The following is a 21,532-nucleotide window of genomic DNA, read 5'->3' as shown; positions in this document are numbered from 1 at the left end:
ATATCAGAAAATCTTGCCAGAGTTATATTCATACAAACTGAGCATCCCTTATCCAGAATTCTGAAATCCAAAATCGTCCACATGGATGGTGAGGTAGTAACACCACAATTTCTCATAGTTCAATGTATACAAACATTGTCCCATACACAAAGTTATTAAAATATTCTGTAAAAATTAAAGCCTTATGTATAAGTTGCATGTGAAATATAAACTAATTTTGTGTTTAGACCTGAGTCCCACTTCTTAAATCTCTCATCATGTAGTTCTTCAATAAATAATTCAACAGAATGGTGTGTTTTTATTCTTTATCTTCTCAGTACAGCGTTATAAATGACTGGAGTATATTCCTTTAGCTTCTTCACCCCTTCCCACAAGCAATTCAACATCCCTTGCTGCTTTTTCAGGAGTGTTCACACGACTCTTTTTGCCCCTTATCTATCTTACATCAGGCTCATTTTAGCAAGACATTAAAACCCTTGACCATAAGTGCACATCACACCTCCCTTGACACTTTAAATGGAATCAATCCCAATGCAACTAAATTCTACCCAACACTGATGGATTTTGTATATGCTGATTCCCAGTGGGTACTAATAGTGAGGATCTCTGGGCCAAGCAGAGAGAAGCCTATGATCTCCCCCAGTGATCCTCATATCAGTTATCTCTGGATGCTCTGCACTCCCCCTGCTTTCCCCAGAAAGAAAAAGGATTGCTGAGATGTGTGCATGTATATGTGTCTGTACAGTTGTGTGTGAGAGAATATTTATGATTGCCTGCATCATATATGACACTCGAAGCTGAAACGTTTGCATCTTTGAGCTAAAATGTAGTCAATCATCATAATGCTCCATGAAAATAAGGCAGCTTCAAGTATAATGGTTTCCAATCAGTTCGTTTATAATATTGTATTTTAGATTAATTGGATTTTGTTCAGTTCATCCAACACAAAAAGCTGCAGTTAATCAAAACAGAAGATCCCCCTTGAGGACTCACTGGCAAAAAATCAGGATGGGATAATGCATGAACCAAATGAAAAAAAATTAAACTGTAGTTTGATATTACATAAAATCATAGAGTTGGAAGAGGGCACATCTGAACCATCTCAAAGTGTCACTGATACAGCAAGTTTTGTAAACCAATTGTGATTCTCTGCACTACACACTAAATTACATTCCACTGAATTCTGGTGCTGCAAATTGCATAGCCTTAGTCACAGAAAGGCAGTGATAAATCAGTTAATTTGTCATGCTTTTAGCTTCTAATGCCAAACTCTGTAAATACTGATAGGCACACAACCCATTTGCTCTTTCTGCAGCTTTCTATTTCCTCTATTCCCTCATGAATCTATTTATAAGGGTAAGTCATGTGTGTTAACAATTAAATATGTCAGTTCGCATATGGTTACATCAAAATGCCTTTTAGTTAATGGACAGCATACATGTGCATAACAATTGAAGAGTTTCTCACAAGCCAGCTTACTGATAGTGCATGTGGATCCCTGAATCAGAATGATAGCAGATACCAAATCAAGAGCCGTTTCCAATGCTACATGAAAGAGAAGGTGAGCAGGGTGGTTTGTGGTGCCCTGTGCACCCTATTTCTTCCCCTCATCACATGGAGGAAATGGGAGAGGGTGTTTTGGCACCCTTTCCCTCCACTCATCAGATAGCAGAAAGGGCAGCAATGTGCAGCAACGCACATTGCTCCACCACCCTTTCTGACATCACACAAGGAAATTGAACGGAAAGTATGGGTAGCTCCATTGGAGCTACGTACCCAAACTACACTTTCTTCCCCATTGTGGAGGAGAAAGTACTTTTCAGTACTTCTCCTGCACTTTGGGAGGAATGTGGGCAGGGCCTGGCATGCGTCATATGACACTAGATGGTAAACCCCATCCTTGGCATGATTAAAAGCAGAAAACGGGGCAAAAATGCCCCATGTTATGAGGTCCTAATTCATGAATCACTTACAAATCTGGTTGAAAAACTTTTTGACTTATCCCAAATGCACTGTTTAGAAGTAACAAGTCATGAAAAACATTTGACAATTTAATAGAAGAGAAAGTTACTTGGGGTTTCAGGAATCATTTCATATAGCTGTTAAAGAAATGTTCATCTATGAATTGTTAGATCTTGAATGTAGATAAAGAACTAATGAAGCATCCAAAACATTCCTTATGCCTCTAATTTCCAATGAAAAAATCCAAACGGACTGTTGTTTTGTAGCAAGTGACAGAAAATGTTGAACAGAGATTGTCTTTAAAAACAGTGTTTACTTGACTGACATAACATACATACATTCTAGTTTGTCTTCAGGTCTTCCTCTTTCAAGAAGGGAAAGATAACAAACTATATCTTTCAACTGGATCACGTCTGGCATGTGCAAAGTTGAAGGAGTTGTGGGTCGGGATGTCACACTTTTAGCAATTCGCAAGCCTAAAATGACAATAAACACGACAGTATTATATTAGACTTAAAATAATTGGAGGTTAGTTGTCACCAAAAGACCTATGGATTATGAAGAGGCACTAATATAGGGTGAAAGGAAGAAATGTGTCAAGAGGAAGGCACATGATGGCCTTTCATCCAAAAATCTATTTCTTCAATGTGAAAGACCATGTGGATACAGAACAGATTTTTACAGCCAGCACCAAAACAATCTTACTTGGCCACGGGTTATCATTCATGACGATAATATTACTTATTATACTAAGCAGTCTTTGTTGTAGCCATAGCATTCGTCAATACCCATTTTTGGTATTAAAATGGATTAAATCAATTGTCCAATTTTATATCCATTTAGTTATAGGAAGTTTAAGTCACAAAAATTCACACATCACAACAAACCATGATGCAGTTTCTTTAAATTTAGCCTTGAAAAAAAAATCCACTTCTGCTAGAAAGCTAAAGTTTCTTAACCAGCCACAAAACTCAAATTATAAGTCCAAAAAATAATAATACTTAAATTGAAATGTGAATGGATATAAGATGGGAATGCTAAATCGTTCCTCTGTAGTTATTCTAGTTGAACTCTTTGTTAAGACAACAAGCAATTCAGCTAACACTCTTGTTTCTCTCTGTGTGTCTGTCCAGATTAAATCAAAAGCTATTATTTTCCTCCTCCAATACTTTCCTGCTCACTGAAGAATGAGGCATTTTAAAAAGACAGAGAAATGATGAAGCAATAATGGTTTTTATTAAGTCTCAGAGCAAAGGTCAACATTCTATTTGTCAAAACTCACTAAAGACAGTGAATCTGACCATCAAACATTACCATATTTTATCTGGCTACTTACCTCCTGGAAGGAGTGGGGGCTTACTCTTCACAACAGGACTACTATGAGTCATTTTGTTGCCAAATGACATAAAGAGATGTTCAGAAAATTCTTCTGGAAGATCAGCCTCCAGGAAAGTTTTCATAAATAACTTGAAACCTTCTAGGTCAATTGTCTGTAGACACAAATAGGTAATTAGCTATGTTTGTACAGTCCTAGACAAAAATAATAATATTTTGTAACATTTTGTCCATATAGGCCAGTGATTTCCAACCTTTTTTGACCAAGGGCCACTTTGACAAGGGGCCACTTTGACCACAGATTACTTTCCAACATTAGTACCAGAAAAGTTATGAATCAGTGTTTGGTCAACTTTAGATTCAATTTAGTTATCTGGGGTGCTGATTCAGAAAATTGCATTGGATAGACCATATCAGCTCTAGTTTCTGATACAGAACATATGACATCTAGTAGTCACAATCTGCTTGTCCACAGAAAACCATATTTAATACTATAGAGATGATGTGGTCTATCCAATGCAATTTTCAGAATCAGAATCAGCACCCCCAAACAGCCCCAGGAGCAGGCCTAATAACGAAGGCACTTCTGCTTCCAGGTGACACATGGAACGGCTCCGCTCAGGGGAAGGGAGGAGGAGGAGAAGCAGCAGTCGAGGCTTGTTGTAGTGCCTTTCATTGAAACATAATGATAGATCAGGAAATGTACCAGTCACTGGGATGCTCCCCATGGTAATAAAACATTTTGCTATTAGAATAGGATCAATCTTAGGTTTCTTTTTATTGTTTTTTTTTTTATCTACCCATCCTTCTATGATCTCTTAGGACTTTGAAGGAAACAATCAAATTCCCCCAGGACAAATCCTAATACTGTATAAGGATTATTCACTAAACAAAGTCTTCAAAGTTTTAATTCCTTTTACAATCAATACAAAACTTTATTATTATTTTAAAAAGATTAATCAATTGTATGGAAACTGTCTTTTCTTAATATACATCCATATGCATAGTGGTTTCAGCATTCAACCAGGACTCTGGAGATCAAAGTTCAAATCTCCATTGGGGCATGGAAACCTTTTGGTTGATGTTGGGCAAATTACATTCTTCTGGCCTCAGATGAAGACAACAGAAAACTCCTTCTGAACAAATCTTGCCAAAAAGATAGGGTTGTCTTAAGATTACCATGAGTCAAAAATGACTTGATAGCTGATAACAAAATTTTACATAGAAACAAGTCATTTTTATCTACAGTCAATCTCTCTGAATGAACTGTGGCAATACTAGTATCCGGGGGAGGGAGGGAGATGCCTTTTATATATACATGTTAAAGGTACAGTGCATATAATTTATATTAATTTCAACCTTATCTTTCACAGAATCACAATTTTAGGAAAACATAAAGACATTTTATACACATACTTTCAACCGGAAATTGAAAGTTCTGTCAGACCAGTTAATAACTTTTCATTACAAGAATGCAATACTAGAATACCTAAGAATTGAAATGGTTGGTTTGAGAGAGTTTTTTGTTATGACCTCTTGAAAATATACTTGCAGCACTTTTAATAAGTGCTCCATGGGAAGTACAAAAGTACAAAAAACTGACACCGTACTTTAAAATATATACCATTCATATGTTTCATTCTACCATGACAAATACATTACATTAAATTTAGAGTACCTATGGACAAATAAGAAGCTAAAAAAAGTCTGATTAAAAGAAAAAGGTAGTTAAAATGTTTGTTTTTTCACTTTAACCTGAAATCAGAAGACAGTGATAACAACAAATTGAAGACATTGTAAAAATTACACCCTCCATAAAGAAAAATAATGTCTAATGCCTCTATTGTAATTGTTTCAGAAATTGTTAGAATGAGTAAGAATAATGTATATACAGTACATGAGGGCCTTGGCATGTAGAAAAAATATAGAGTTAATAAACAAAAATGTCTGCTTTATTCACTTTCCAGATGATATTGATTATATTTATTTATTTATTTACAGCTTTTATATTCCGCCCTTCTCACCCCGCAGGGGATTCAGGGCGGATTACAGTGTACACATATATGGCAAACATTCAATGCCAATTTTTGACATACAAACATATACAGACATACACAGAGGCTATTTAACTTTTTTCTGGCCGCCAGGGGAGCTATCGCTTTCGTCATCCATCTGCGGTGCTGATGAAGCACTTCCGCATTCCCCACATGCTTCCCCGCTGGAATGCTTTGCTGGAGTCTTCTTTATGGCCTCATAAATCAGTTAATTTAGCCTCCCCACACTTTCAGGTGGTACCTTATTTTCCTACTTGACAGATGCGTCTTTCGGGTTGCAAAGGTCGACAACAGGCTACACACAATTGGTTGGAAACCCACTCCAACCCAGGCTGGCTTCGAACTCATGACCTTTTGGTCAGAGTGATGTTAATGCGGCTGACACTCAGCCAGCTGCGCCACAATCCCAGTGCATATAGTTGCGATCCTTCCCAGCAAAAACAGAAAATGAAACTTGTAGTACAACACATTTGTGGGTGCCAAGTTGGGAAATACTGGTGCAACTTGCTTTGCCACAGTATTCAAAGAGGCTGACTATAAGCAGCAATAATATACAAACCAAAATTACGGTGCTCCTTATTTTAAATATATTAAAACTGTCAACAGATAATACAAATTGGAAGGAGAATGAACATTACAAACAAATGTACATGTGTATGCTAAATTAACCTATTCTGTATCACTACTTGGCCTCTTGTGATAATGCCACTACCTTGATACTGAAAACTGGAACTCTCTGCTGCCCCACTAACATTCTCCAAACAATATTTAACCCCCATTTCAGTTTCTTGCTTTGTTTTTCTTCCTCAGTCAGCAACAGCTTGTGTCTCCCACATCAATGGAGGAATGAATCTGCTTTAGGTTTCATTACAAGGTTTAAAGAAAACATCCCAAGTACTGCATCCATTTTGTAGAAGGAATCAGCAACCTGGATAGCTCCTTTTAAAGTGAAGAATACAATCCAATCATTTTTTTATTGTGTCAGAAGCGACTTGAGATAACTGCAAGTCACTTCTGGTGTAAGAGAACTGGCTGCCTGCAGAGACATGACCCAGGGGACACATGGGTGTGTTATGATCCTGTGGGAGGCTTCTGTTATGTTCCCACATGGGTAGGTGAGGCTGACAGACAGGAGCTCATCCCATCTCACAGATTTGAACTGTTGAACTTCAGCAGTTCAGCTAGCACAAGGGTTTTAACCATTGCGCCACTGCGGCTCCAGTTATCCAATCAACTATCACTGAGCCATTTGATGCAGAAGTCACTAGCCCAAGACTGCTAACAGGGCATTCTGATTGCTATCCCAGCTTTGCCCAAATCTACTTCTCAAGGTTTATTGTCTCTTTTCCTTTTCATGCCAGCAATAGACCTTCATTACACAACAGAATGAATTAGCAACTGGCAAAATTGTTAGCCAAAAAAAAAAAAAACTGATAGTGGTGGCAACAAAATCATCTTAATTCCTTTCACCATTTCATGAGGAAGGTTTACTTAAGCTCTTCAGTACATTCTAAGGATGATAGCTGCCAAGAACACCTTCCAGAAACCACTGGAAGGGAATAGAAGCCATCACAAAAACAAAATCCTCGTCAGGGCCCATCACCAATTGTCATGTTTTGTCCAAAAGCAAATCATTGCAGAAAATTAGAAATGGCACCCATCAGTCAAATTGAGGTTTGCAGAGAACCAATAATTAGGCAAAGGGCTAAATTGTCTAATCCATCATCAAGGATCCCAAGAGCTGCAAAGGAAAGGATTTATTTATTTATTTTTGCTAAAAAGCCATAACATAATCATCAAAATGCCTCATGTGACTTCCATGCCACAGTTTAGCTATCCTTGTTTTTGACCTTTTTTACAATTTTAGGGATACTTTTTCAAATGAGACAAGTTTATCTCAATTTTAATAACTATATAATTTTCACAAACATCTGACTAGAAAAAAATCAAAGCTGTTATTAAAGTGTACTTCACAGTTGAGCCAGATAAATCAATATCATTCTTCAGATATCTCAGGAAAAGCAAAGATGCTTACTTGTTTGAGAATATCTTGCTTCTGGAGTGCATACAAAGAAAGAAAAAACAGATATATAATATTAATGCAGTAATACCAATTCTCAACTACATTCTTACAATAATATTTTTAATTGAAAGTTCAGTTTAATTACAAAGGAAGCAATTCTGAAGTGGAAAAAACATCTCAACATGTCTTATTAGTGCAACTGCAAAGCCATGGATCAAGCACAAAAAGGATAAAATTTGATCATTTTTATCCCATGTAACAATATAAAAACATTTAGATTTAATTCCACCACTGCTCTCCCATTTTATTGGTCTTCGGTAAAGACAGTGAATCATTGAGTGCTATGAATAGTTTGTTCCAATGGGGAGCACACAGCCTCTTTACTAGATGTGCTGAAAACAACCACACTGAACAAATTGTTATTGAACATAACACAAAAACTAAGTACTGAGGGTTCAGAAAGCTGTCAAAATCCTGCTCATCTAATCCACATATGCAGTACTCCCTGAGTGAAAATGTACTTCAATAACTTATTACATTTGTCAAAGTCCAGATCTTCTGGAGGAAAATGTTTTTTAGAGGATGAACACATACGGAAACTCCTAAATCCAGCAACTGGCACAACTATTCAAAGTTAAATAATGAGAGAAAAATTACCCCTTCAGGATTGTACTTTGCTAGCACACCATTACCATGGAATTCTTCCAAAACATCCTTAATTTTCTTTGTAGAATCTGCAAAAACAATGAAACCATATTTAGCCAAACAGGCCCTAACCAAACAGTATGTCTAGTTTGATATTTTCATCCAAACTCTTGCATTTAATATCTAATAGAATAATCCTCTTGAATTTATCCAACTTTGACATCTCTTCATTGGTTGGCTATTCTTTTTAGGATTCAACAAATCACGGAGTCGCCCTGAGTCAAAAGGCAATGTATTTTATTTATTTAACATATTTATATACCACTTCTCTCAACCCGAAGGTGACCTGAGGCAGTTTACAGTCAAGAATCAATGCACTCAACAACATATAGTTAAAAACATTAAGATATAACATAGATCATATAAAATCAGTAGAACACATACACACAAGCTTCTTTGCTTTGGAAGCTACTATACGTTCGGGGGTGATATAAAAATATCATACAAATATCATAAATATCTTCTTGCTTTAACATTTAAGTTTGGCATGACCTAATTCCTTCTATTTTTCAGCACTTATTTCTTTTTAGCAGCATGTTCCGAATCTGTTTTAGAACTTTGGTAAAGTTGATTGGTTTTTGTTGTTGTTTTATTTGTGAATCATCATTTGCACTTTTGGAATAATCATCACCATCAAATTCATCATCATTTAGTATTATTTTCCAGCAAGTCCAGTATAGTAATTCAATTATGAATGAAATATCAATAGGAGCATAGTGTCTAGATCTAAGGAAGTAATGCTACCCCTCTATTCTGCTTTGGTTAGACCACATCTGGAATATTGTGTCCAATTCTGGGCACCACAATTCAAGAGAGATATTGACAAGCTGGAATGTGTCCAGAGGAGGGCGACTAAAATGATCAAGGGTCTGGAGAACAAGCCCTATGAGGAGCGGCTTAGGGAACTGGGCATGTTTAGCCTGAAGAAGAGAAGGCTGAGAGGAGATATGATAGCCATGTATAAATATGTGAGAGGAAGCCACAGGGAGGAGGGAGCAAGCTTGTTTTCTGCTTCCCTGGAGACTAGGACGCGGAACAATGGTTTCAAACTACAAGAGAGGAGATTCCATCTGAACATTAGGAAGAACTTCCTGACTGTGAGAGCCGTTCAGCAGTGGAACTCTCTGCCCCAGAGTGTGGTGGAGGCTCCTTCTTTGGAAGCTTTTAAGCAGAGGCTGGATGGTCATCTGTCAGGGGTGATTTGAATGCAATATTCCTGCTTCTTGGCAGGGGGTTGGACTGGATGGCCTATGAGGTCTCTTCCAACTCTTTGATTCTATGGTTCTATGATTCTATGATTCTATGAAACTCAACGTTGTGAAAATCTGAGTGCCAGTCAGATCTAGGTTGAAAAATTAGTTTAGTAGTTTTTATTTCAGACATGAATATGCTAACCTGGTCTCTCTCAGGCCATTTCTACACTGCCATACAATCCAGATTATCAAAGCAGATACTCTGGATTTTATATGGCAGTATAGAAAGAGCCTCTCACACACATATTTCTAAACTAATCAGTAAACACAGCATTGCCTTTGCTTTGTTTTGTTTTTTAAGTCTACAGTCAACATGCATTTAAGACATACAGTGAAATTCTGAGGGCTATATCCAATGTTTCAGTAGAAGCTGCAAACTTCTACACATCTGTATAAAATCCAAATTATATGCTTTGCACTGGATTATATGGCAGTATAAACTCAGATAATCCAGTTCAAAGCAGATATTGTGATTAACTGCCTTGATATTCTGAATTATATGGCAATGTAGAAGGGACCTGAGACTTTGGGAATATTCCATGCCACCACAAAACCTACTCTAACCCAGCACCAAGCTGTCTTGGAGGACAAATGGAATGTCTTACAGGGAAGAAATCCTATTAGATACTAGGTGGCTTGCAAAGAATAACTGTGCCCACATTGAAGCAGGAGGCTGAGAGGAATCAAGTTCTATTTGAGACTACAATGCCATTCATGGCTCTTGCTTCCATTTGTTGGGTTACAATTATGACTCAAGTTCCACCCATAAGTAACAAACCTTAGAATGTGAAAGGAAACAAGCAAGTAGACTAGTGGAAGCAAGGACTTATATTTCTACTGTTTCACCCTTACATGATAAACAACTGTGTGAAGGGAAATGTGGGTCATGTCTACATGACACGCCTTCACCAGCCTTACATCAGCCATAAAGCAGGAGGATTTCAGACCATATAGGAGGTTGCACACAGAGAGAAATCTCCCTTCTACATGAGATTCTTTCCAATATGGTGAATCCTCCCATTAGAGGATAGCGCCAGAAAGCATGTGTCCCATTCTCCCCCTCAAGATCTTTCAGAGGAACTCCAAATTAAGATGCTATCTAATAAGATGTCAGGAGGGGGGAAAAAACTTATAAGTGAACCTAGGGATCAGGATGGAAGGAAATTCAAAATAAACATCAGCTGAGAAAGCACTCTTATCAGGATCTTTTAATGGGAACACATACATTATAACTTAATTCAGACACACTATTTGTCATTATACATGCCAGAGCTCTGTATAGCCTCTTTTTCCTCTTCTTTGCATAACAGAAGAAAATCAGAAAGATCCATTAAAATTTTGTAAGAGTCATTTGTCACCTCATGAAATATGACAAACTGTGGTGTCTGGAAACCATTAACTTATTGTCAGCCCAGAATTAGATTAGAGGTTATTCATCCTCTAAAATTCCAAGCTCAAAATAAGATTAATACAACAGCCAATTCCAAGCTTCACCTAGTAACCATTTCCACCATACAATTTATATGCACACATTAGGATAAAATGAAAAAAAATGTTATATGAAAACAAGATTACAAAACATTATTCAGTTTATTATTTTTCTTCACACGCCACAGCTGGATTTCAACAGTAAACAAAATGCATAAAAACACAATATTTTGAAAGCAAATGATTGAAAAATATAAACAGTGTTATCAAAGAAGAATAAGGCAAGGAATGATTAATAGCAGTATCAGATGGAATGATGGGTAGAAAGTTACAGTCACTTTAAAAAGACAAACTTAACTAGAGCCCCTTCCACACAGCTGTAAAAAAATCCAGATTGAACTGGATTATATTGCAGTATGGACTCAGATAATCCAGTTAAAAGCAGATATTGTGGATTATCTGCCTTGATATTCAGAGTTGTATGGCTGCATGGATGGGCCCTGAATGTAACACAATTTTACTGCAATATAAAAACTGGATTTACTGTATTATAAAAATTGATTTTAATTTTTAAAGTCTTATTTCTTTGAGTCTACTGTATATTAAAGAAAAGCAAGTAGGTTAAGTTATTAAATAAAACCATTGTTTGTTCTTCTTGATCAAATTACTTAAGGCCTTTCCACACAGCCCTATATCCAAGAATATCAAGGCAAAAAATCCCACATTATCTGAGTGTGGACTAAGATAACCCTGTTCAAAGCAGATATTGTGGGATTTTCTGCCTTGATATTCTGGGATATAGGGCTGTGTGGATGGGCCCCAATTCTTCTGGATGTTTTGGGGGGGGGGGATGTGTTTCATGTTTTAGCCACTTGACTCCTAGGTCTTGTCAGGATCTTAAATCCTATTGATAATCCCAACCAGAGTAGTTTCACTGAATCACTGGGATTTATGTAAATGTTGATTTACCATTAAACAATTAATTTAAATGGATCTACTCTTGTTAAGACTACCAGTTAGGATTTAGAACATTATGTTTAATCTTTATTTTGTGTATTGTAATATGCATTTTGTGGAAATACATTTTAATAGGTGCATTTAAAAGAATGTTTTTTAAGTGAATGACTATTTTAGCAATGTTGTAACTAGCCTCGAGCCAAGAGGAGAAGCGGGCAAGAAATATCAGAAAATAGGATGATTACTCTGTAGACCACTATAGACCCACAACTTTGAAGAGGACCCCTAGAAATTTCACAAATTGGACATTTTTGCCATGCAATTCGTCATAGGTTTCATTAGACCAGCGTTTCTCAACCTTCCTAATGCCCCCATAATACTGTTCCTCATATTGTGGTGGCTCCCAACCATAAAATTATTTTCGTTGCTACTTCATAACTGTAATGTTGCTACTGTTATGAATCGTAATGTAAATATGTGACATGCCGAATGTATTTTCATTCACTGGACCAATTTGGCACAAATACCCCATACGCCCAAATTTGAATCCTGTTGGGGTTTGGGGGGGGGGTTGATTTTGTCATTTGAGAGTTGTAGTTGCTGGGATTTATAGTTCACCTACAATCAAAGAGCATTCTGAACGCCACCAATGATGGAATTGAACCAAACTTAGCACACAGAGCTCCCATGGCCAACAGAAAATGCTGGCAGGGTTTGGTGGGCATTGACCTTGAATTTTGGAGTTGTAGTTCACTTACATGGAGAGAGCACTGTGCACTCAAACAACAACGGATCTGGACCAAACTTGGCACAAATACTCAATATGCCCAAATGTGAACTGGTAGAGTTTGAGGAAAATAGATCTTGACATTTGGGAGTTGTAGTTGCTGGGATTTATAATTCACCTAGAATCAGAGAGCATTCTGAACCCCATAAACGATAGAATTGGGCAAAATTTCCCACACAGAACCCCCATGACCAACAGAAAAAAAACTGTTTTCTGATTATCTTTGGCAACCCCTTTGACACCCCCTCGCGACCCCCCCCCCCCCCCGTTGAAAAACCGCCAGGTTGAGAAACATTGCACTAGACCAGTGGTTCTCAACCTGGGTTCCCCAGATGTTTTTGGCCTTCAACTCCCAGAAATCCTAACTGCTGGTAAACTGGCTGGGATTTCTGGGAGTTGTAGGCCAAAAACATCTGGGGACCCCAGGTTGAGAAGCACTGCACTAGACTGTGACATTTTTTTAAAGATTGGACAGTACATTTTGCTCTACTACAGTAAGTTTACAATTAAGGAAACGGCATAATTAAGGTTTGTTTAATGCAATAAAAAGCCTATTTTCTTCTCATGGCTGAGCCTGTTCAGCAGGGATTTTAAAAAGAAAATTAAAGCAGTCGAAATGGATTGAATAGATAAATTAACATTGGTTCCTCAAAGAATTTCCAAATGCTTCTTTCAAATAGCTTATCCTTGAATGTTAGCTCCTGAAACACAAAGAAAATAGGCACTAAACATTTGCTTGTGATTTTCAATGGCAATGACTTCTCCACACCTGATAGCTCTCTGTGCACACAAACGCCCCCACAATATGCAAAAACATCTCCATTAATTCAGCATCAGAGCAATTCCTTGTGGCAATGGGAATATGCAAACCAGACAGGATGGTCTCAGACAATCCTGGTCACAATTATGGCAAGAAACCTGTATGTGCTTATTATTGCTTTTTTTTTTTTATAACACTGAACTAAAGCCTCCTTGGACATTCTATATATATGCAAGGTTAACATGGACTAATGATTATGTTCCTATTAGTATATGTTTTATTATAGTTACATCTGTGATCAAGAACTAACAGAATAAGATGGTTTTCTACCAATAAGCTGCAAAGATTTATCTTTCCTTTTACTCAGGTATATTTTACTGCAGAGATGAGGAGTGCTGGTTCCTCCAGATCCTATTGTACTGCAGCTGTCATCATCCTTCCCTACTGCCTGCTGGGAACTATAAACCGATAATATATGGAGTACCACAAATTCTTTACTCCCGTTTTTCAAATTCTCTGGTGTAATGCCTTGCTTGCAGGGTCATTTCAAATTATATGCAGGCTGATAACTCTCCGGCCCCTTCCACACTGCCCTATAATCCACATTATCTGCTTTTAACTGGATTATATGAGTCAACAGTGCCATATAATCCAGTTCAAAGCAAATAATCTGTGAAGAAGAGGCTTCAGATACCTATGACTCAGGTCGTAAATAAACAGAGGGTTAACCATCTTTAGCTATGTACTTCCTCTAAAACCAGACATTTACAAAAACCACACAACTTAGTAAGTAAACATACCTATTAGGTTTATATTTTTAAAAAGAACCAAGCATTATTTATCCATAAAAACTGCCCCATGGGCCACTTGGAAAGGTCCTCCAAATAGGTGATAGAGATATATAAACTGAATCCAACTTGTTCTATGTATGTTCTTTTACTCAGTAGCTTTGAAGGAGGCAATTTTATTATGACTGCTAAGAGGAAGAGTACAGGCAAAACTTCCTTGTTTTCTGTCATGGTTGACAAGGATTTGCAAGGAGCACTGTATGTTTCAATAGGTTGTGTACCCTGACCATTAGAGTTGGTTAGGTTTGCTTAGTTAAAATCTTAAACTTGTTAAAACCTATTGAATTTGGTCTTTTGAATCAATTTTGAACCATGCAGAAAAAGTAAGAGTTGTAATTACCATTTGAACCACTTACCCTTTTTATTCATAAATATTTTGTAATGTTCGGAACTCTTCCACAGTTATTTTAATTTTCAAAAGCATTACGCAAAACTTTACAAAACTTTTGTAAAGTTTTGCTTCCCCTCCCATGTGATGCAAAGGATGGATGAGGTGGGCATGCCTAATGACAGCCATTGTTGTAGTTTGTGAAGGGAAGGCCCCCAATGGTAGAGATTGCAAAAGGCCCTGTTGTTAAACTACATTTCCCACCCTGCCTTGCTGTGCATTCACCAAAATGGCCAAGCAGCAGGCTCCTCCTCCTTCTCCTTTTCTGCATTACCAGCGGAAGCTCCAGAGTTTGCATTCAAACCGGGTTTTCCTCACTCCCCCCCCCCCCCCGCTTCTCACCTCAATCTCAAGGTTTGGCAACTGGGAGTTTAGCCAGGCAGGTTATAGATCAGTGGCACTAAAGGTTGATTGGGCTTCCTCTCTCTCTCTCTCTCTCTCTCTCTCTCTCTCTCTCTCTCTCTCTCCCTTCCTTCCTTCCTTCCTTCCTCCCTTCCCTCCCTCCTTTCTTCCTTCATTCCCTCTCCTGCCTCCCTCCCTCCAGATGGATCAGGCAGATCTTATCGAGGAACCACTTCCAACTGGTTTGCCTCAATGTTGGGCCATTTTGGATTGATGATATCCTATAAAGGTTTATAAAGCTATGGGCTTGGCTTTCTGAAGGACCATATTCTCCCATTCAAGGGAGGCCATTCTACCAGTTTCATGGATAAATTTTGTGGGAATATGGGAAAGGGCTTTCTTAGTGGCTGTTACCAGGCTCTACAAGTCTCCTAGAGAGGAATTGGTAACACAATGCAAAGTAAAATTAACATCTATATACATGAACAGTGTGGGACTAAAGACTCTCCAAACTGTTGTTCTATTGGGAGCTGTATCATGCCCCATATTATAAATCTGATGGCACTTCCCTTCTAGTGTATTACAAATGGATTTTAAAAGTCATATATTATGTGCACAATATAGTGCAGTGCCTTTCTCAAGACATGCTCAGTAATAAATCATAAATCTATCATTAAAGATCCATTTGCAGTCCCCTTCCATCCTTCTTTTTCCCTTTCTCTCACACTGGTACTCATCATGGAAGAAAAAAAGAGTAGCAAAGAATTCATTTCAAATTCAGCTGTAAGTGCTAAAACGAAGCAAGCTGGCTTTAGATATGCCAAGGAAGACTGCACTATGCCCTCAAATCACCTTAAAATGTGTTGCTGTTTTTACAGGTTCAAAAAGGACTTGCTAAAATGTCACCTTTTAAAATGCAATTCCAATTACCTCAAAACTGCAATTTATTTCAGAAATGCCCAATATATAGCACTATACAAACTACTTCTGAGAACATTATGCAAGCTAAACTGGAAGCAAAAAGTACTGTATTTTTTTCAACAATAAAAGAAAGTATCTCACCAACTAGGAAAATGATTTGGGGCTCAAGCAAGCAATTGCTTTACGTTTTTAGAATGACATTATACAATTTTTAGGAGATCTACACAGAACCTGTTTTCTAAATGGTGACAGGTAGAAATAGAATAAATTCTCTTCCAGGATGTCTATTAGTCCCCTGCAGTCCAGCCATGCCCTTGGGGCATTTTTCAGCAGCCCTGTTTGAGACTCTTCACTATGCTTCAGCAGGGGTGGGTTTCTACAGTGTTCACATTTGCAGAGCCAATTTTGCCCCGAATCTGGGATACACATGGATCAGCTACAGCACAATTTTTGCCTGAACTCAGACTTTCTAGGGACCTTTTGTAAAGTGCTCTATTGCCCTTCATGTGCATTGTAGCACACATTGGCAGTGCGCATCTTGTGGCAACCACAACAGCGAGTTGACTTCAACCTTTATTATAGTATATAGTTAGTGTAGAAGTGCCCAGAGACACACACAGGCCCACTGAACCTGCCAGATAAACATTTGCAAGAATGAAATGAGGCTTTCAAAATCTTCCCCTCAGTTGGGAACTTCACCGGCCTCAGTTTGAGGGAGGAGCATGGCTTCCCCTTGCCCATCGGATCATTCTGAAGCTGATAGCAGAAGAGCTGACAGGCAAAGGGAAGCCACACATTAAATTTGACAACAACTCTTTTTTTTCCAATGCACCCCTTCAAAATTGAGGTGTGCATTATAATTGATGGTGCATTATGCTAGAGCAAATATAGTACTTTGGTTTACACAAAAAGAAAATTTGTGGCTCTCCCTTTCTTCCTGGCCTCCAATTCTCATTTTCTGTGCAGTATTCATTTTTAAAAAAACAGAATGTAACAACTCACCACATAATTTGTTTGTTTCTATGCAGGGGGAATAATTTTCTACACAAGATATATTATTTTCTGTCTCATAAAAACACATTTAGTTTTTATGCATTAAGTCCTGAACTATGAATAGTCTTTGAAAACAGGGATTTCTGAAACTTTCTTTCTTCAAGAACAAAAATAGCAAATAATTATATCCCTATTCTGAGGAAACTTCTTACCTTGATAAAATGTGGGCTGAAACAAATAATGTGAATGGGATATATCATTTGAAATATTCAAAAACAAGTACAGTACAGTCCTTTTGCGAGAATCAAACAGTACCAGCTATGTCTCTCTTTAGTCATTTCCAAGTCAGGCATTAATACACTTCTAGAAAGATGAAAATAAGGTCACATATTTCATATGATAATGAAGAAAAATAGCTTCAAAGTTTCTTCATATGCTTAGAATGAACCAGTCATCTGTGCACTAGATTTCCTAGCAATTTCTTTCAAGTTTACATAACACTGACTGTAACGAAATCTCAAAACTAAGATAGAAAGAACCAGGAGATTCTGTAGCTTCTTCATCCATAGATTCCACCATCCATGGCCTTAAAATATACTTCTTCTCCCAAAAATTATAGAAACAAACCATCAAACCCTGGTTTTGCCATTTTATATAAAATTTGACTAAAGTTCACCATATGTTGGGAACAAAAATATCATGCATAGCCAATTTCAGCTTAGATGACACACAATTTGGAAATACAAATGTGACTTGAAAGAAAGAAAAGCCAACACGAATAGTTCCATAACACTATAATTATTGCATATCTATGGTATTTCAATTATTTTACTATGGCTCATTTTTTCACCTTTTTTTGCTTCTGCACAGAAATTGCTGCTACTTCCAGCTATAACATTACTTGACAGGAAAAGGAAGTAACATACCAATTTAGCAACAGGGAACAGGGAAACAACTCTCCAGTGTGTTCCTGTGCAATCCGTACTAAATAGGTTCATATTCTTTTACATGTAAGTGTTGGATTGTACAACATGTCATAATGGATTGTTGTCACACTTCTGATACTATGATTTGTATAATAAATTCAATTCTTGTTTAAGGATGGAAATAATATTTGCCATTATTTATTTTCCTGCTGAAGAATGGCATACTTTTGACATGGTAAATAATAAGTCATTCCTATAGTTGTTGAAACCAGAGATGAGTACAGTGGGCCCTCAATTTCCACTGAAGTTTCAGGACTGCCTTCCCTTGCTCCATTGATACCTAAATCTGTGGATGCTCAGGTCCTGTTACATACAATGGCATAGTCAAATTTTATATAAAATGGCAAAACCAGGGTTTGATGGTTTGTTTCTATAATTTTTGGGAGAAGAAGTATATTTTAAGGCCATGGATGGTGGAATCTATGGATGAAGAAGCTACAGAATCTCCTGGTTCTTTCTATCCCAGCAAATATCTATTTTGTCTAATATATCTATATTCTCTTTTAAAAGCAAGAATTCTAGAATGCTCAAATTATGTCTATGATATGTGAAATTTTGGCCTCTGCCCCCTTTCACTATTATATTCTTTTGCATGTTTTCATGAAATGTTTCTATGAAATTTTCTAAAATGCGACAAGTGGTGCCAGAACTCAGTTATAACTGAACTCTACTATAGAGTTGTAAATGACCCAGTTTAAGAAATCCCTGCTCTCCAGTACTATCAACACACAAAAAGCCAGAAAAAAGAACAAAAATCCTCCAAAGATGATGTTCACATCAAACAATGTATACTCAGAATTGCATTGTATCCTTCACAATAAGCAATAATTTGGTCCATAACCATTCTTACTTGCTAGATTTTTTAAAATTGAAAACTCCAACTTGCTCAATGCACACAAGCATATAAAGATTTTATTTAATTCTCTTAAAACTCTAGGAGGGTCAGCCCATTATATTGGGGCCACTTGCCACAAAACAAGAAGTCAATAGCAACAAGCCAGTAATTCAAAGCAATATGATTATGGTTGCATTTTTTGTAGTTTTGGATTATTTGATATCTATTTTGGGAGGCATTAAAGTGTTAAATAGGTTTTTGTTTTTGGCATTCTAATATTGAAACATAAAAAATAACTGAACAATTATTTTAAAAATCCTATAATTTACAAACTTTATTACAAAAGCAAGTACCATCTGGAGATTAATATCTATTGAAGTTTTCTATGCACCACCCCGAGTCGCCTGCGGGCTGAAAGGGACATATAAATATAGTAAATAAATAAATAAACTAAGCTTAATACAGTTATATGAAACCTAAAGAAATATAAACATTTCAAAAGCAAGTACTTACATTCTGCATACTTCTGAAGCTGGGAAAATTCTGAAGGACTGAGGTTAGCCCACTTCTCCTGGTTAATCATGATGTCGTACTGGACTTTTACATACCAAACTGTCCTTATGAAATGTTGGTCATAAAAATACCTCCAAGCAATCTTCCAATTTAGATTCTCAACAAATCAAATATTCAGAGAGAGAGAAAATCAGCCTTAATTGCAAGATGGTGCTGATATATGATTCCTGGCACTGATGGTATCTTAAAATTTCTGTTAAAAGAGGAATTAAAATACAATTAGGAGATGAACAAGTGAAATGCAAAAACGTTATATTTTAGATGACATATTCTAGAATATTCCTAAATATTCCATATTATGAACACTATGAAGCATTTATTCACCTACTTCAACCACATTAGAAACTGAAGCTACCACACCCAATGTAGCAAACAGACCTACAAATATTTATCACACTGAAAACTCCTTGAATCAGTCAACAATGCTAAATTTACTAAAGAAGTTATAAGGCTAGATTTTATTAGATATAAGATTCACAGTGAGTCATAGGTGGTGGATTCATGGGTGAGAGGATGGAGGGAAAGGATTTGTCAGATGTACCTGTTTTGCTAGTTAATGTAATTTTTGCATTTGCTTGTCACTTGTATACAATGAAAATAAAATTTTGAACACAGAAAAAAAATGCTCAATGTGAAATCTTGGCCCTAATAACATTAATGATGAGACACCAGGGCAACAGCAATAAGATAGTAGCATGTCTGTGTACCACATAAAGCTTCAAATCAATATATCACAGCTGAACTTTTTAATATGAATTTTATTTACAATTAAAAACCCTAATCTTTTAACTTGTTGCACCTCATCATTGGGTCACAAAATCTATTGTTTTGATTTTTAAATGATTATCACTTTTTGTTTTTTACAAACTATAAAATTATAGTGAAATAGAGTATTTACATACAGATGAATGTGGGCTTGAAAAAAGCAAGAAATTGCAAAGCAAGATGAAAAGCTTAGATAACTTCCAAATGACAGATTCCTTTAAGAATCAGAAAACCACATTATCTGAACATTTTGCAAAATTTGTGTGAATGAGTTTCATAATCTTTATTTCTAGTAGAGCAAAGCACAGACCATCTACTACAATGCAACCTGAACCCTGCCACATGCACAATGGAGGACCTTCTCACAGTGACACGAGAGGCACTCCAAGTGGCCAGCTTCTGGTCAAAGGAGATTTAGTATAATGCTAAGGTTTTTTTAACTTTGTGTTTTTAAATGCATTTTAACTGTGCCCTCAACTTGCTTCTGTCATGATAAATACATTTCTCCAAATATTTCTAACAACAGTAGTCTATTTTATCTTTCAAACCAAGACTTTATAGATCTCACTGGACACATTTCACATCCCTTAATTCCAATTTTCCAAACTCTTTGTTCAAACATGGTTGCCTCCCCACTGAAATCAATAATTATTGAATGACTCCCTTTAAGACTTGATATTTTTGAATTCAATATCTATATCTGGCATTAATTAGTTGGCAAACAATATGCAGCACTCAGCTCAGCTGGCACCCTAGCTTCCTAAATCATGTTTTCTTCCATCTGCCAAGTTTTTAATTATTTTGAGACATAAAAGTTGCAACATATAAATGAATGAGGTATAACAATTACAGGGGATAGGGACTGTGGTGAAGAGCATCATGCAAAGATCAAAGAATTCCTCTTTTCTAAACCATGACACAGCAGGCTATGGACGGTGAAACTGGCTAGGATAGAGGATATGGAGTATGACAAGGGCTGCCATTCCCATAAGTCTTTGCAAGAAGTGAAGTCAAGGCTATCAAAAACATCTTATAAGATACTGTCTGGACTCTAAGATCTTTGGGGGAGAACCTTCTCTCATGACCCTTCTACGCAAAATACGAAAGTAACTGGGTTAACAGATGGGTGACTAAATGACAATACCAGTAAATCCGCACTAATCTGCAACAATGAACATAAAACGTGATAAAAAGGTCCATTGTATCCTTATTTTGGCTGAAAAATGTGCACATTCATATCACTGTATATCCTTGCAGTCATGCAAAACATGTGCTTTCCTTTCTCCCCCTCCCCTCCTCCCCACTTTAGACTTCTCCATCACACTTGAGCATTTAAAAAGCCTGAGACAGTTGATCAGGTTGTCAAATGAACACACAGGTGGTTTGAAGGAAGCACAAATGGAAAGCAATTATAACTCTCCAATTATAACTCTCTCATATGCGCACATGCGACTCTGTTTATATTTATATTAAGATATTTGCATGTGCGCATATACAGTTCAGCACATAATTAAGTGATTTTTTTTTACAAAACTTCCACCTGATGTTCCTCATCTGCCTGCTCCAATACAAAGGAGAACTGTGGAGATGATGGGGGACCCAATCCCAGGCCTAACA

At 37.0% G+C, this 21,532-nt stretch overlaps 1 protein-coding gene across 3 annotated transcripts in view; it reads right to left on the bottom strand.

Annotated features, from left to right (window-relative positions):
* DGKB (diacylglycerol kinase beta) overlaps positions 1–21,532 on the bottom strand; it is a 305,929-nt gene that overhangs the window by 239,969 nt on the left and 44,428 nt on the right. For all 3 annotated transcript variants that reach the window (XM_060782155.2, XM_060782153.2, XM_060782156.2), the window contains exons 2-6: positions 19,091–19,343; positions 8,032–8,108; positions 7,387–7,407; positions 3,299–3,452; positions 2,301–2,438 (exon numbers count right to left, since the gene is read on the bottom strand). In XM_060782155.2, coding sequence (XP_060638138.2) covers positions 2,301–2,438; positions 3,299–3,452; positions 7,387–7,407; positions 8,032–8,108; positions 19,091–19,160 — 460 coding nt within the window. In that variant the 5' untranslated portion in view covers positions 19,161–19,343. The remainder of the gene's footprint in view (positions 1–2,300; positions 2,439–3,298; positions 3,453–7,386; positions 7,408–8,031; positions 8,109–19,090; positions 19,344–21,532) is intronic.

Source organism: Anolis sagrei, chromosome 6 (assembly GCF_037176765.1).
Source record: "Anolis sagrei isolate rAnoSag1 chromosome 6, rAnoSag1.mat, whole genome shotgun sequence".
NCBI lineage: Eukaryota > Metazoa > Chordata > Lepidosauria > Squamata > Dactyloidae > Anolis > Anolis sagrei.
This window is presented reverse-complemented; position numbering and strand designations above follow the sequence as displayed.